Here is a 17135-nt window from a genome sequence, read left to right on the forward strand (position 1 = left end):
TGTTGATGTTAATGGTTATGAGGCATGTCCAACTCCCTCTTCCCATCGTGGCCTGAACTAGTTTTACAGGTTAACTTTGGAATGCCCTTGGCTAAGAAGAGGAGTCCATTCAGATGGTTAGGTGCTTAGAATTTTATTTTTGGTTTACATTATGTAATTTGCCTGTAGTCCCACAACAAAACATCGTTAGAACTTCTAATTGAAATCAAAACTGTGAACCATCTGGGCACAAAAACCGTGATCTTAATGAACATAATTATCAATACACTCTTGGAAAACTAATATATGTCAGAGGGCAAGAGATGGAAAGAGGAGACTTGTTTCAGGATACATTTTTGAGATAAAGTCATCAAGACTTGCTGATAAATTGAATGTGGCAGGTAGTCGGAAGAAACCAGAGGAATGAAGATGACGCTAGGGTTTTGGTGTACATTATTATATTAGGCAAAGGGTGGCACCATTTACAAAGACGGGGGAAGACCAAACAGATTTAGGGGGAAAAATCAAGAATTCTGCTTTGGACATGTTGGATTTGAGAAGCCTGTTATTAGGTGTGATCAAGTGTTGAGGTAAATATATGAGTCTGGGGTTCAGGAAAAAGGTCAGAGTGTTAACTTGTGAGTGATCAAAATGATATGATGATATTTAAAAGCCTGAAACTTAATGCGATTACTTAGGGAAAGAGAATAATTAGAAAAGGAGAACTGGAGAAGCCTGCAAAAGGTCTGAAAATATTTAAATAACAAATTTAAATAAATTTAAATGTGTGTTTGCCCTATGATGAATCCCACATACTTCTCTAAACTGAGAAATAATGTGTATTAAGAAGTCCTAGAGGTATAACAAACAAGAATGTAGATTTTCCATTTGCATCTTCCTATGCTTGTGAGAAATACTTGTCATATTTGTTAGACTGAATCACATGTGAGAGTTTGTTTTTGCCTGATTTCTGATAAAGGTTTGCCTGATTTCTGTTAGATTTTTACTAGTGATCTTGATAAGGAAATGCAGTAACGTTTCAATTCTCATATGCTTCCATGTGGGTATCAACTTGGTGGATTTCCTGTGGCAAATTAATATTTCATCTCAAGACTTGCTTTTCTGCACTTACTCTATATACACGTAAACTTCATCCCTTAACTGATAGTACACTTTATGAATTCAAAAAGTAAATCAAACAAAATATATATTATATATATATATATCTCCAAATTAAGATAATGTTAAGTTCTCTGAATGCCTCTCTTCCTCATTAACTGGAGTGTTTTCACAAGCTAATTTTATGGTAACGAGTCAAAAATCGTTCATATACATTGTGTTAAGGTACGCAGTCTTCCCAAGTCACTGATTTTATTTTACCTTTATGAATGAAAAGAATGAAAAGAAGCAATAATTTTTCAAGGTACATTTGACACAAGGTACATCTTCTAAAATTATAAGCATTAATTTGACTATTATTTTCCATGATGACTAGTTGGCATAAAAGGCTTTTAGAGATTGAATATAATATTCCACACACACACACACAAAACCAATAAACTTTTGAAGTCTAGATAACTAAAAAGTTCTGGGTATGTTTTAATAGGCAACATTCAAGGCTTGTGTGTGTGTGTGTGTGTGTGTGTGTGTGTGTGTGTGTGTTTGTGTGATTATGAAATACACTGCAAGTTTTCATGTTGGTAAATGTTTTTTAGTTTCCAACTTTATCTACAAATTTCCTTTTAAAGAACTTCATGCTTTAGAATTTAATTTTTGTTTTCTTTTTTGTCTTTTTTTTTTTTCTTTTTCTGGAGAACGGGGTCTTGCTATATTGCCCAGGCAGGTCTCGAACTCCTGGGCTCAAGCTATCCTCCCGCCTCTTGCCTCCCTGAGAGCTGGGATTACAGGCGTGAGCCACCGCGCCCGGCCTGTTTTCTTTTTTAGTCACTCTTTCCTCCCTCTTGTCTGTCCAGAATTTTTCATCTGAACAGCTGCAGGTAGGAAAGTTGGAATTCAAGGAACAGGAAAGGAAATTTGCTTGACCTAGCAAGGATAAACAGTGATGTAGAAACAAAAGGATTATAGAATGAAGAGGAGAAAAATAAAATGCTTACGTGTAGAATATAGCGCATGTAATATTCTGTCTCCACTCTGCCTTTGGAATTACCACTTAAACTCTTGACCCCACATTCTCAGTGCATTAAGTGGCAAGGAAACTGCACTACTTTCTCTGTGTTTGGGTTGATTTTTATCTTATCTTGATAATGAGAGTGATAAATAGATGGTAAATATTACCAGTTGTGTTCAAACATTTTAAAATGCAAAGACAATTCTGCTCACTGGTGTATGTTTTTCTTCACCAGGAAATTATCTCATTCAAAGCTAGTGCAACTTTATGGGGTCTGTATACAGCGGAAGCCCCTTTACATTGTGACAGAGTTCATGGAAAATGGCTGCCTGCTTAACTATCTCAGGGAGAATAAAGGAAAGCTTAGGAAGGCAATGCTACTGAGTGTATGCCAGGATATATGTGAAGGAATGGAATATCTGGAGAGGAATGGCTATATTCATAGGGATTTGGTAAGTATGGTGCAAATTTACTTTTTTTAATGTATCATACCTGTATTCAGAAGGACGTGACAATTACTTTCAATACTTTGAATAATGTGTCCTTGATTTAATTTTTAAACATTTACCTATTCATGCAATTTGTTGTAAAATGTAACTTTGTTTTTAATTGCCCATTGATGCTGTAGCTGTAAAGGCCCGATGGGTTCACCTTGCCTGCTGCCTAGACAGAGCCGATTTGTCAGGACAGAGGAATTGCAATAGAGAAAGAGTAATTCACACAGAACCGTCTGTGCAGGAGACTGGAGTTTTATTATTACTCAAATCAGTCTCCCGGAGCATATGGGGATCAGAGTTTTTAAGGACAACTTGGTGGGTGGGGGGAAGCCAGTGAGCCAGTAGAGCTGATTGGTTGGGTAGGAGATGAAACCATTGGCAGTTGAAGCTGTCCTCATGCTGAGTCAGTTCCTTGGTGGGGGGCAGAAGGTCGGGTGAGCCAGTTAATCGATCTGGGTGGTGCTAGCTGATCCATCGAGTGCAGGGTCTGCAAAATATCTCAAGCACTGATCTTAGGAGCAGTTTAAGGAGAGTCAGAACCTTGTAGCCTCCAGCTGTCTGACTCCTAAACCATAATTTCTAATCTTGTGGCTAATTTGTTAGTCCTACAAAAGAAGTCTAATCCCCAGGCAAGAGGGAGGTTTGTTTTGGGAAAGGGCTGTTATCATCTTCGTTTTAAACTATAAACTATAAATTCCTCCCAAAGTTAGTTTAGCCTATGCCCAGGAATGAACAAGGACAGCTTGGAGGTTAGAAGCAAGATGGAGTCAGTTAGGTTCTCAGTCATAATTTTGCAAAGATGATTTCATAGCCAAGTAAGGCTTTACTCTAAATATGCCTTGAACTAATTAACCACCTAAACTATCATGTGACTAAAACTGATTTCTTTTCCTTTCCGCTCTCCCTTCTTCCTTCTCTTCCTTCTTCTTTCTTTCCTTCCACCTTTCTCTCTTTCAATCGGTAATCAAACATGTATCGAGTGCCTAGTATATGCCAAGCATTCTGCTAAGCACTGGAGATACAACAGTGAAGAACAAGTTCCAGTTTTAGTCTCCACTTTATCTAAAGAATGTCACCTAGGGGCATAACTGCTCCTGATGTGGAGGTAGTTTGGCCCTAACAGGATTGCAAGAGCACTACTGGCATTATTGAAGAGACTAGGAATGCTAAATTATTTTTTTCTGTAATGCTCAGAACATTCCTATTTAAATAAATGATTGTCTTGCCCCAAACCATATGCTAACAACACTGCTTCCCTGCATTGCTACCTCCCCTTGAGTAACACTTTCTGTCCATTCCACATTTATTCGTGATATTCACACTATTCCCTTGATGTCCTTATGTTCTTCCATGTCTCATTTCTAAATCTAAAAATTAACTCAAATGAGAATTGGAGAAGTCTATGAGAAATCCCTGATATCGCCCCTTGGAAGTAATTCTGTGCTTCCATCACACATGATCAAAGTGATCATATTACTCACTGTTCAGGCTGGAGTATTTTGGGTAGAAAAAGGGAGCATAGTTACATTGGCCCCAGCACACCTTGGGAAGTATGCTTATCCTACCCATGGCTTGGAACACTCAGGGCATTTGCTATTTACTGCTTCACCCAATAGTTAATTATTTACATCATTTATACAAATACTAGAGTCTATCTTAGGAGACTTAGAGTCTTTGAGATCAAGGCCTAGACATCTGAGATGCCACGCAGTGATTAAGAACACAGGTCACAAACAATCATTCTCAAACTTCAAACTTTGGTGTGCATTACAATTACTTGGAAGCTTTTAGAAAAATCGCAATAGCCAGGCCATACGCCAGACCAATTAAATCAGAATCTCTGTGGCTGAAACCCAGGCATCAATATTTTTTGAAAATTCCCCTGATGAGCCCCATGCGAAGTTGAGGTTGAGAATGACTGCTCTAGAGCCAGGCTAGCTGGGTTGAAATATTGTCTCTGTTTTTTATTAGCTGTGAGACCTTGGGCAAGCTAGTTAACCAGTAAAGTGGTATTAATTATAGCACCTTCCTCATATGGGTTTGTTGGGAGAATTACATGAATTAATAAACAGTGTCTAGCATGTAGAGGAGCTCAGCAATGCTAACTATTGCTATTACAGAGATAGATCATTAAAAAAAAAAAAATTCCATAAAGGCACATTCCCCGGTACCCAGCACCTAGGAGAAATGAGCAAATCTTTGAGTGGATGAATATGGTATAAACTCCACCTGGCTCACTTTCCTAGTCTGCAGGTTTGTCTTTCCTGATAACAATTGGGTGACAGTTCTGGTCATTTTATTTGCTCCAAATGGCTTCTCACAGGCCCTCCTACTCCTGTTTTTTTCCTTGTTTGCTCATTTTCCTTTGGGTTCTATTTTATCTCCCTATATGCTACTTGAAATATGTCCGTCAACAATGAGTCTTTTACCTGTCAAGAACTTCTCTTGTGGTTTGGTCATTGCTAGGACTTGCTGGCATCTTCTAAACTGGTTCCTTGTGATTTATTATTTCAAGTTTCTTGCTTTTGTTGCTTGACTAATTGAACGACAAATTAGCTGAAAAGAGGAAAATTCTGTCAAATAGTTTATCTAGTTTACCTACATGAGGCTAAATAATCAAATCAATGTTTTTCTTGATTAAGTTGCTGAAAATGAATTGCTTTGGCATCAGATATATTGTTTCTACATAGCATTATATTCAGTTCATTGTGATAATTTTAAGAAATATGAAATTATCACTGTAAACAGTTATCTTTAGTGAAATATGTTTTAAAATATATTTTCTTAATTTTATTACGTATTAGAGATCCCAAAGATATAAAATGACTATGGCTTATCTGTTATGTATTTTGGGCTTTTCTATAAAGATGTTAAAAAAATATACACTATTTTTGTGCCAAGATTCATAGTTGTATCATCTTTCAGATTGAATTAATCCTGAGGGCAGGCTGGGCATGGTGGCTCACACCTGCAATCCCAGCACTTTGGGAAGGCAAGGTGGGTGGATCATTTGAGGCCAGGAGTTCAAGACCAGCGTGGGCAGCATGGTGAAACCCCATCTCTACTAAAAACAGGAAAATTAGCTGGGTGTGGTGGTGTGTGCCTGTAGTACCAGCTACTTAAAAGGCTAAGGTGGGAGGATGGTTTGACCCCAGGAGGGGAAGGTTGCAGTGAGCCAACATGGTGCCATTGCACTCCAGCCTGGGCGACAGAGCCAGATCCTGTCTCAAAAAAAAAGTGAAGGCAAACTATTGAATCTATACCATTGATGGATATTACCATAAAAATGACTTGGCTGTCCACACAGAGAGGTAGTGTGGGGTCCAAATAACCTAAGGAAGAGGAGATGAAAACCTCTTGAAATAAAAGCTTGTATTCAAACTTGGATTATTTTCTTCTTTCCATAGGCGGCAAGGAATTGTTTGGTCAGTTCAACATGCATAGTAAAAATTTCGGACTTTGGAATGACAAGGTACATGCTATGTATATATATGTATTTTGTTTGTTTGTTTGTTTACTGACAAACTGAAGGTGCTGCAGACTGTGTTTTTATCTTCCTAGGTTGTAGGCCTGGTCGTATGGCCTACTGACCCACTTTGAATTTTGGGACATGTACCAATTTTAGCTGTGAGATAAATGTTTACTGTGGGCTATTCTTCTCATCTGTTAACAAAACTATGGTACATCTTAAAATTAAAAAAGGAATTTCTTGGTCCACTGAGAAACATGAAGAAAAAAGCATTTCTGATACACATATGTTTATGGAAGAAAAAGAAAGAAATTGGTTTGCTCAGCTGTCATTTTTCTATGTCCTCGCCAAACATTTCTAAGTATAGTAGTTGACTTTAAGTCTACAATTCAAGAGTGTGAAAAATTTAACCATATTTTTCTACAACTCAATATTGTTTAAATTTTGAGCATCCTTTTTTGGGGTGGTGCTAGAAATATAATCCCAGGGAATCTGGGGTTTCTCTCCAGCTTCCCTAAGCTTCAAAGTCCAGGTTCTTGTGTCTCGTGGGGCTATAGTACTGGTAGGGAGGTGGCTTACTGGTCCTTTTGTTATCCGTGTGCATGGCATCATTGCAGCCACCATCCTCTGGTCTTGTCTTTGGCTGGCCATTCAAACAGGTAGCTGCTAACCCATACTGAATTTTTTTCTGCAAGATTCCTTCAGAACTGGCATTTTTTTTTTTTTTTGACAGAGTCTTGCTCTGTCACTCAGGCTGGAGTGCAGTGGTGCTCTCTTGGCTCACTGCAGCCTCGACCTCCCAGGCTCAAGCTATCCTCCTGCCTCAGCCCCCCGAGTAGCTGGAACTACAGGCACATGCCAGCACGCCCAGCTAATTTTTTATTTTTGGTAGAGATGGGTTTTCACCATGTTGGCCAGGCTGGTCTTGAACTCCTGACATCACATATCCACCCACCTCGGCCTCCCAAAGTGCTGTGATTACAGGTGTGAGCAGTCTTGCCTGGCTGGCATTCTTTATGATTACAAAACTCCATGGTGTGATCTCAGATCTCATTTACCTAGGAACATCCACAGCCATTTGTTCATTGGCATCTTTCTGCCTTTCCGAGGGCTCTACCTGGGGAAAAGTGCACTGGTTCTTTGTCACTTTTAAATCCCACCAACCTAATGTGGGAGTAGGAGCTTCTTTCCTAAAGGACCTGGGCAGCCCTTTAGGGTACAAGATACAGGACCCTAACCCACTGATCTACTAAAGAAAATTATCCCCCTTTTCTTTCCCTTCTATTTCCCCCATTCCTCTAGCTCAAGGGATATTTTTCTAGATAGTGGTGGTAATAGGGGTGGTGGTAGTGAGATCTCACTCCTGTTCATGGCCCATTTTCCAAGATATTTTGTTAATAACTCAATCTTTCTTCTCTGAAGAGCCTAGACTTGAAAAATTCAAAATCTATAGACAATGGCTTTTCTCTCTTTGTTTTCTGTTATTCATTCTTTACCTAAGTAGAATGACCTGTGACTCAATAAAGCTCTGATAGGTGGAGGGAGGTAGTGTATATAAAAAAAGTGAGAGTGTAGGGGCAGCATTAATAAACGCTGTGAAAACACTATATTGTATACTTAAGGGGCAACAAGCACAAGTTTATTTTTGTCTCTTCTCTGCAGTTTCTCACATTTGGACATCCTTGTGTACAATTCTCAAAAAAGAGAGAGGGTTCAACTTGTTATTTTTTTAAGGAGATGGTAGTTATTCTTGATTTCTTTCCATATAGGGCCATTCTAATGCATTGGAGATTTGTCATATCAGAAGCATTATGTTCATATACTTTTACTTTCCCCCCTTCTCTATGCCCCACAAAAAAAACATGCACATGAATGAAAATTCGGCATCCAACTTTGAATCCTTCATTTCTATTTTAAGAAGAGTGGTCTTTGTTTTCTCCACCCCTGGGAAGAGTGGTCTTTTATTTCCTTTTTATAATCTTGGTTGTTAGAGGCTTTAGCATGCTTCTTTGTAGAGTTAAGAATTTACCATAATTAACATAAACAGTGAGCCATGTTTGGAACTGAAGCAGCATGGTGATTTTCAGAGGTCCACATAAAACAAACACAACTGAGACTTGGTTTGGGGAGGAAACATTATCAGGGACACTTTCACACTCTACTAACAAGAAGGCGTCCACAACCTTTCTGGGGTAAAATACTTTGTCTTTTAGCAACTTAGAGTTAACTAAAGGGATCTGAAGTAAATAGAGCTTGGAGGTAATTAACACAATGTGCTTTGAATCTGATAACCTTAGGTACGTTTTGGATGATGAGTATGTCAGTTCTTTTGGAGCCAAGTTCCCAGTCAAGTGGTCCCCTCCTGAAGTTTTTCTTTTCAATAAGTACAGCAGTAAATCTGATGTCTGGTCATTTGGTGAGTGCGTCTGATGTTCATTTGCTGGAGCTTGATTTAATAAAATGGGCAATATGTTATTTTTAACTTTGATTTCCTAATTGATGTAGCATTTTTTTAAAAGTCTTCTTGTAATTGTGCTTTCTTCTATGTGTTCTAACCACATCCCGACTGTCTTTGGCAAGTGGTGTCACATACCTTCTTACATAAGTCTGCCTTTTGGATCTTTCCCTTCCTCCATGGGCACTCACTGTAAAACCGTAACAAAGAGTCTACTGATCTAGAAAACAAACTCAGATAAGTTTTCCCCTCCTCAGAGGCTTGAAGGAAAAATAATCTTATGACATTGTTTAGAGTGTAATTAATAAACTTCATTGTCTAAACTGTGAAGCAGCTTGACTATTTTCCAGTTATTCAGTTGTTAACCTGAACTTAAACCTGAGTTTTAAAAATGGTGGCATCTCATTTACTTCCTTAACTTTAACGTTTGTGGAATTTAGACATAGGCTTCCTTGGGATCTGTGAATTGATATTCATATTGGATAATGTTCTTCATTGAGAAAGAGACACCATAGACCCATGTCCAATGAAGTTTCGGGGTTGATTTTCAAAAAAATGGTAATAAATATGCAAAAATCTAGCTATCCTCTTTCACCCCAAACTACCTGGAGGCTTGTGGGTTCTGGGTTCTCAGAAGGGTGTCAGTTTTATTGTCTACAATAAGGTTAAAACTGGGCACAGTGGCTCAGGCCTACAATTCCAGCACTTTGGAAGGCTGAGGTGGGAGGATTGCTTGAGACCAGGAGTTCAAGACTAGCCTGGGCAACCTAGCAAGACTCTGTCTTTACAAAAAAAAAAAAAAAATTAGCCAGGTGTGGTGGCATATACCTGTAGTCCCATTTCCTCGGGAGGCTGAGGCAGGAGGATTGCTTGAGCCCAGGAGTTTGAGGTTATAATAAGCCAGGATCGTGCCACTGTACTCCAGCCTGGGTGACAGAGCAAGACCCTGCCTCAAAAAAATTAAAACATAAATTTAAAAACATAAAATAAGGTGAAGCTTGTGTCATTAATCTCATTAGCTCTCCATGGACATATGATAGTCTCAGGAGGTGACACTTGAAGCTGTACTGAAGAGCAATTAGGTTGTGAGACCACATCTTAGAGACCAATGAAGAGCAATAGAAGGACCTCATTGAAGGTTGCCAAACAATTAGAACTCCCTGAATTTTACCTACTTGTCTCCCTCACTGAACAGTGAGCTCCTTAGGCACATGGATTGATCTGACACTTATAAAATCTCCAGGTCCCAGCAGAGGCCTGGCCTGTCATCAATGTCTAGTAAATATTTGTAGAATAAGTGAATAATTAAATGAACTCAAATTGGGAGTTCTTGCAGGAGTTTCACTAATCAATCAATCAATCAATGATTATTGGACACCTACTTATGTACAGAGCCCCTGCTAGATATTCTGGGGCTCTGCCCATCAGTCTAATCTTTTAGCAGAAAGAAGGGGACACATGCCATTTACTGGTGAAACTCTTGGCTAAGTAGGCAGCAGAGGCTCACATAATCCTGTCAGTTTCTATGGAATGGCAGAAAGGTTCATTGATTTCAGGATGCAGGGACATGACTGCTGCTTAGAAATGAAAATGCTAGGCCAGGCGTGGTGGCTTACGCTTGTAATTCCAGCATTTTGGGAGGCTGAGGCGGTCGAATCACCTGAGGTCAGAGCTCGAGACCAGCCTGGCCAACATGGTGAAACCCCGCCTCTACTAAAAATAGAAAAATTAGCTGGGTGTGGTGGTGGGCACCTGTAATCCCAGCTACTCAGGAGGCTGAGGCAGAAGAATTGCTTGAACCCGGGAGACAGAGGTTGCAGTGAGCCAAGATCATGCCACTGCACTCCAGCCTGGGCGACAGAGCGAGACCCTATCTCAAAAAAAAAAAAAAAAAAAAAGAAAATGCTACCGGTATTTTCTCCTGATAGGGGAGGCAATCAAGACCCATGGAAAAGGAAAGGCATTGTTTTCACTTAGATTATTTTCAGGTTACAGGCCTCTTTGAAAACTAAGGTGAAAGTGATTTGCTTCCTTGATAGAACCACTGTTATTCAGGATGGTTATAGCCCAATGCATGGAGCACAAAAATAAAGCCTTATAGTTGGAAATTGTTCTTTCAGTTCCCAAGCAATCGTTTCTCTCTAACCCCTTGTTTTCCTGCATTTTTGTTTGCAGGAGTTTTAATGTGGGAAGTTTTTACAGAAGGAAAAATGCCTTTTGAAAATAAGTCAAATTTGCAAGTCGTGGAAGCTATTTCTGAAGGCTTCAGGCTATATCGCCCTCACCTGGCACCAATGTCCATCTACGAAGTCATGTACAGCTGCTGGCATGAGGTAAGTAAACGTTACTTTTCTTTGAAAGTTGGCAGTCCCAGCATCTGAGAGCAGACCTGATTATCACAAACTTCAGAACTCCGGCATGGCAGGAAAAGGCATCTGTGTCTTGGTCATGATCCTGAGAGTCTGAAGTACTATCTCAAACTCACTACAAAGTCATGAATCCATTTTGTTTTGAACAATGGCCTTTTTTCTGAGAAATTCAGTGCATTTTCTGAGTCTTATCTGAGATTGGTTCTTGCAGAAACTCTTGGTGTTACTCAAGCCTCAGTGATTAGACGTTTTATTAGCTTTAAGAATTAATGGGTCGGGCGCAGTGGCTCATGCCTGTAATCTCAGCACTTTGAGAGGCCGACGCAGGTGGATCACCTGAGGTCAGGAGTTTGAGACCAGCCTGGCCAACATGATAAAACCCCGTCTCTACTAAAAATACAAAAATTAGCCTGGTGTGGTGATGCATGCCTGTAATCCCAGCTACTGGGGATGCTGAAGCAGAAGAAAAATCTTGAACCTGGGAGGCGGAGCTTGCAGTGAGCCAAGATCACGCCACTGCACTCCAGCCTGGGCGACAGAGCAAGACTCCGTCTCAAAAAAAAAAAAAAAAAAAAAAAAAAAAATTAAATAATGGAGGCTGTGTGTGGTGGCTCACGCCTGTAATCCCAGCACTTTGGGAGGCCAAAGTGGGCAGATCACTTGAGGTCAGGAGTTTGAGACCAGCCTGGCCAACATGGTGAAACCCTGCCTCTACTAAAAATACAAAAATTAGCCAGGCCTGGTGGTGCACACCTGTAATTCCAGCTACTTGGGAGGCTGAGATAATTGCTTGAAACCGGGAGGCAGAGGCTACAGTGAGCTGAGATTGCACCACTGCACTCCAGCCTGGACAAGAGAACAAGACTCTGTCTAAAAAATAAATAAATAAATAAATAAATAAAAGAATTAATGGTGGAAACTAAGGATAGAACCAGGTTTGTTAAACTTCCACGTTGAAAAAGAAAGATGGTGTTTCCATTTACTTCACTCAGCTTTTGTTTGTCTTGCTTTTCCAACGCTAATAGTAACGGGTTTCATCTGTCTTCTGGCAGTCAGGACACCTGCTACAGATTAAACTAGAATAGGAATGGAGGCAGAAAGTGTGTCAGGAACTTCCACTCAGGAAGAAATCTCTCCAGAACTTAGTTTTTCTATTTGTTGAAATGCCAAGCTTAGAAATAAAGCCAGAGGGGCTTCTGTTCCACCTCTGGGCAGTGACTCAACACCCCTGCCCTTCTCAGTGAAATTCCCTGTGATTTTGAGAGCTTTGCTTTCTTTCCAGCTGACAGTTTCAGCTGGAAATTACAGCTTGATTAGAAGTTTCCTCCTGGTTGAAAAAATAAAGCACTTGATTATCAATCCACAAACACTAGAATATTGAATATTTTAAGAGTGATGTGGTTGTTCATATTCCAAGAAGCATTACATTTATAGAGAGCCCCAATGTATGAAAATATTTTACATATATTAACTACTTTACAAAGAATCTTGAAAGACATAGAAAAATGTTCAGCAAGCTATAAGAAAAAAATGTTCAGAAAAATGTTCAGTAAGTAGTAATAAACAGCTGTTTTAGGAGCATCTTTGCAATAAAAATGTAAGTAGCTCAGAAGTATATGTTGCGTATGAAATAATACACACATACGTGTGTGTAATATAATACTTATTGAGATGTTACATGTAAGTGGAACTGAGACACAGAAGGAGGAAGGGAAGTGATAAGTAGGATGCTGTCTAAAGGACCATGTAAACAACATTAGTCTCAAATTGCAGTCAGAACATTGATTAATACAATGGTGTGGTTATGTTGATTTATTTGTTTGAAAAAGTTGATTTGGCCGGGTGTGGTGGCTCATGCCTGTAATCCCAGCACTTTGGGAGGCCGAGGCAGGCGAATCATGAGGTCAGGAGTTCGAGACCAGCCTGGCTAACATGGTGAAACCCCGTCTCTACTAAAAATACAAAAAAATTAGCTGGGCATGGTGGTGGGCACCTGTAATCCCAGCTACTCAGGAGGCTGAGGCAGGAGAATCGTTCGAACCTGGGAGGCAGAGGTTGCAGTGAGCCAAGATCCCACCATTGCACTCCAGCCTGGGTGACAGGGCGAGACTGTCTCAAAAAAAAAAAAAAAAAAAAAAAAAGAAAGAAAAGAAAAAGTTGATTTATTTTTGAGACAGAGTCTTGCTCTGTTTCCCAGACTACAGTGCAGTGGCACAATCACAGCTCACTGCAGCCTTGACCTCCTGGGCTTATGCAATCCGCCAGCTCAGCCTCCTGAATAGCTGGGACTACAGTGATGTGCCACCATGACCAGCTAATTTTTTAAATTTTTTTCTAGAGATGGAGTCTCACTTTGTTGCCCAGGCCTCAAGCAGTCCTCCTGCCTCGGCCTCCCAAAGTGCTGGGATTAGAGATGTGAGCCATTTTGTCAGGTGCAAAAGTTGATTTTGCCTACAACTTTACCCCATGTGCTTAGGGCATTAGAGTCAAACGTGACTATGTTATCTTAGAGAGACCAATTTCAGGATTCATGCACAGAAACAGGCTCCTCACAGACCTCCACAGTTTATGCCCAGAGTCTCAGTGAGGACCCTCACTTGCACTTGCGCTGTCTTCTGCTCTGTTTATTTTATTGATGCTCTCTGTTTATGAGCCATGAAGAGGGGTGTCTTTCCACTGACCCTGCTGTCAATAACACCTGTGACAATGTGGCTACTATGAGTAGCTCTGTTTCCCACGGTTTTAAAAGATGCTGACAGTGCCATCTCTTCCTCCTCATGGAATCAGAGCTAAACCGCACCCCTAAGTGAAGTAGGAAAAAATGCTCCAATCCTTGGCTCCATGACCAGGGATATGGGGTCACTTATGGTGACTATCTTCCTTTAGAGTTGCTGACTCTTGAAAACTGTGCAAACATCACAGGCTTTTAAAACTTTTTAAAATGTAATAATATTCAGCAATCACTTTTCTATGTGTGAGAGGGACTTCCACACTCTTATTTTTCTGTTGACTGAGACTGAAAGCACAACCTGTGCCCCAAGACCTTCAAAGTCCCTCATGAAAACATGCCTTTTGCTTTCTGACTGAAATCCTCCTTTCTATAAGGGCTCAGGTGTCATAGATACCCTGAACTGAGCTTGGGAGCCTGGTATGCTAGATGCCCCTTCTCCCAGCCCTTTCTTTACCTCACACATGTCAAGTCATCCAAATATATCTGTAGGGTCGTGGTGTCCAAGAGTACTTTCTGAGATGCTGAAACGTTCTATATCTGTGCTGCCCAATATGGCAGCCACTTCTGGCTACTGGGTTCTTGAAATGTGGCTAGCATGACTGAATAACTGAATTTAAACATGTATATAATCTTAAGGAATTTAAATAGCCACATGTGGCTAGTGTTTGCAGGTCTAGCCATTTTATTTTTGCAGCATTCTCTAACATTTTCATATTCACGCCTCACTCAACTGCCAATCATGCTGTGGTATGTCAGTCAAGATATCTTTCTCTTCCTTTTTGTGAAGAGCCAGCCTGGATTCAGGTCTCTGCCAGCAAGTTCCAGAGCTGGTCTCTGAGTGATCCTTAGCCCATTTATGCCACAGGTGGCAATTTTTTGAATTTTTGCATGAGTGAAAAATCAGACTTTGGCGATGACCTCGAGTAGTGGGATATAAATAACTCTCACATGCTTAGCGTTCCAAAAATGGAACCCTTGGCATAAGTGGGTTAAGCTGAGCTAACCACCCCCACTTCCCTTTTCCAGAAACCTGAAGGCCGCCCTACGTTTGCCGAGCTGCTGCGGGCTCTCACAGAGATTGCGGAAACCTGGTGACCGGAAATGGAATGCCAACCCAAAGAGTCATCTTGCAAAACTGTCATTTATTGTGAATATCTTTACCATATGGGGTCACTTATGGTGAATATCTTTCTTCAGAGTTGCTGACCCTTGAAAACAGTGCAAAGATCACAGCTTTTAAAAGTTTTAAAACTTTAAGAATATTCAGACAATCGTTTTTCTATGTGTGAGAGGGACTTGCACACTTATTTTTCTGTAAAATATTTCACATCCCAAATGTGAAGAAGTGAAAAAGGCTTCGCAGCAGTCTTCATAGTGGTGCTCTTCATGATCATAGCCCCAGGAACCCTTGAGGTTCTTCTTCACAAGGCTGAGAGTGCTTCCTTCTTGAAGACGAGTGACATTCATCACTTCAGTGATCCATGCATAGAATATGAAAATAAATTCTTCCAACTCATGGGATAAAGGGGACTCCCTTGAAGAATTTCATGTTTTTGGGCTGTATAGCTCTTTACAGAAAATGCACCTGTATAAACCACATGAATGTTAGTATTCTGGAAATGTCTTTTGTTAATATAATCTTCCCATGTTATTTAACAAATTGTTTTTGCACATATCTGATTATATTGAAAGCAGTTTTTTGCATTCGAGTTTTAAACACTGTTATGAAATGTAAACAAAGCTCACCTTTGAACAGATCCTGGTGACATTCTATTTCCAGGAAAATCCGGAACCTGATTTTAGTTCTGTGATTTTACACTTTTTACGTGTGAGACTGGACAGTTTCAGAGGCCTTATTTTGTCATACTAAGTGTCTCCTGTAATTTTCAGGAAGATGATTTGTTCTTTCCAGAAGAGGAGACAAAAGCAAGATAGCCAAATGTGACATCAAGCTCCATTATTTCGGAAATCTAGGATTTTGAATTCGAGATGAAACAACCAGCAATCACAGTTAAATCTTAACTTTGCCTGCACTCTTTGTAGGAATGATCAGAAATTTATCTTTATCATTCTGAGTGCTTCAGGAGTACAATAGGAAGAAAGATACGGGAAAAAACACAAGTGTAATCACCATGAAGTCTAACAACAGGGGCCCGTTATTTGCGTACTGTCCCACCCTGGATCATGGTTCTCTGGGAACAAGCTTCATGATTTTCATTAGAGTTTAAATTGTTGATTGTCAGTAGTTGCGACTTTTAAATTATATTTCCTCCACTCAAAGAATGGTATCTTTATATATCAATGACATTCAATAAATGTGTATTATTTCTAATGAGATTCAGTTACAAGAAGAGACTTGAGAGTTCAAGTAGTGGTCTCAGAAATGTTTGGGCTGAATGTGGTGGCTCATGCCCATAATCCCAGCATGGGATCGGGAGGTCAAGGTGGGAAGATAGCTTGAGCCCAGTTTGAGACCAGCCTGGGCAACAAAGTGAGATCCTGTCTCTATTTAAAAAAAAAAAAAGAAAAGAAAAAAAAAGAAAGAAAAGAAAGCTAGGCGTAGTGGTGCATGCATGCACGTAGTCCCAGCTACTTGGGAGGCTGAGACAGGAGCCCAGGAGGTCAAGGCTGCAGTGAGCCATGATTGTGCCACTGCACTCCAGCCTGGGTGATAGAGCGAGACCCTGTCTCAAAAACAGAAACAAGTTTGTACGATTTACATATTTATCTATTCTAATTTCAATGGATATTTGAGTTGTTTCCAATTTTTAACTATTTTTTAGATTTATACTTTAAGTTCAATAAACATACATGTGCATGTGTCTTTATAGTAGAATGATTTATAATCCTTTGGGTATATACCCAGTAATGGGATTGTTGGGTCAAATGGTATTTCTGATTCTAGATCCTTGAGGAATCACCACACTGTCTTCCACAATGGTTGAACTAATTTACACTCCCACCAACAGTGTAAAAGCATTTCTATTTCTCCACATCCTCTCCAGCATCTGTTGTTTCCTGACTTTTTAATGATTGCCATTCTAACTGGTGTGAGATGGTATCTCATTGTGGTTTTGATTTGTATTTCTCTAATGACCAGTGATGATGAGCTTTCTTTCATATGTTTCTTGGCCAAATAAATGTCTTTTTTGAAAAGTGTCTGTTCATATCCTTTGCCCATTTTTTGATGGGGTTGTTTTTTTCTTATAAATTTATTTACATTTCTTGTAGATTCTGGATATTAGGCCTTTGTCAGATGGATTGACTGCAAAAAATATTCTCCCATTCTGTAGGTTGCCTGTTCAGTCTGATGATAGTTTCTTTTGCTGTGCAGAAGCTCTTTAGTTTAATTAGATACCATTTATCAATTTTGGCTTTTGTTGTCATCGCTTTTGATGCTTTAGTTATGAAGTCTTTGCTCGTGCCTGTGTCTTGAATAATATTGTCTAGGTTTTCGTCTAGGATTTCTATGGTTTTAGGCCTTACATTTAAATCTTTAATCCATCT

The 17135-nt window shown here is 39.8% G+C and overlaps 1 protein-coding gene across 1 annotated transcript in view; it reads left to right on the forward strand.

The window, feature by feature from the left end:
- Nucleotides 1-15965, forward strand: part of TXK (TXK tyrosine kinase) — a 68683-nt gene extending 52718 nt beyond the window's left edge. The window contains exons 11-15 of the mRNA XM_003258425.3: nucleotides 2343-2559; nucleotides 6012-6076; nucleotides 8371-8489; nucleotides 10704-10861; nucleotides 14655-15965. Of these exons, the coding sequence (XP_003258473.1) occupies nucleotides 2343-2559; nucleotides 6012-6076; nucleotides 8371-8489; nucleotides 10704-10861; nucleotides 14655-14723 (628 nt within the window). The 3' untranslated portion in view covers nucleotides 14724-15965. The remainder of the gene's footprint in view (nucleotides 1-2342; nucleotides 2560-6011; nucleotides 6077-8370; nucleotides 8490-10703; nucleotides 10862-14654) is intronic.
- Nucleotides 15966-17135: the final 1170 nt, after the last annotated feature.

Source organism: Nomascus leucogenys, chromosome 20 (assembly GCF_006542625.1).
Source record: "Nomascus leucogenys isolate Asia chromosome 20, Asia_NLE_v1, whole genome shotgun sequence".
NCBI classification, from domain to species: domain Eukaryota; kingdom Metazoa; phylum Chordata; class Mammalia; order Primates; family Hylobatidae; genus Nomascus; species Nomascus leucogenys.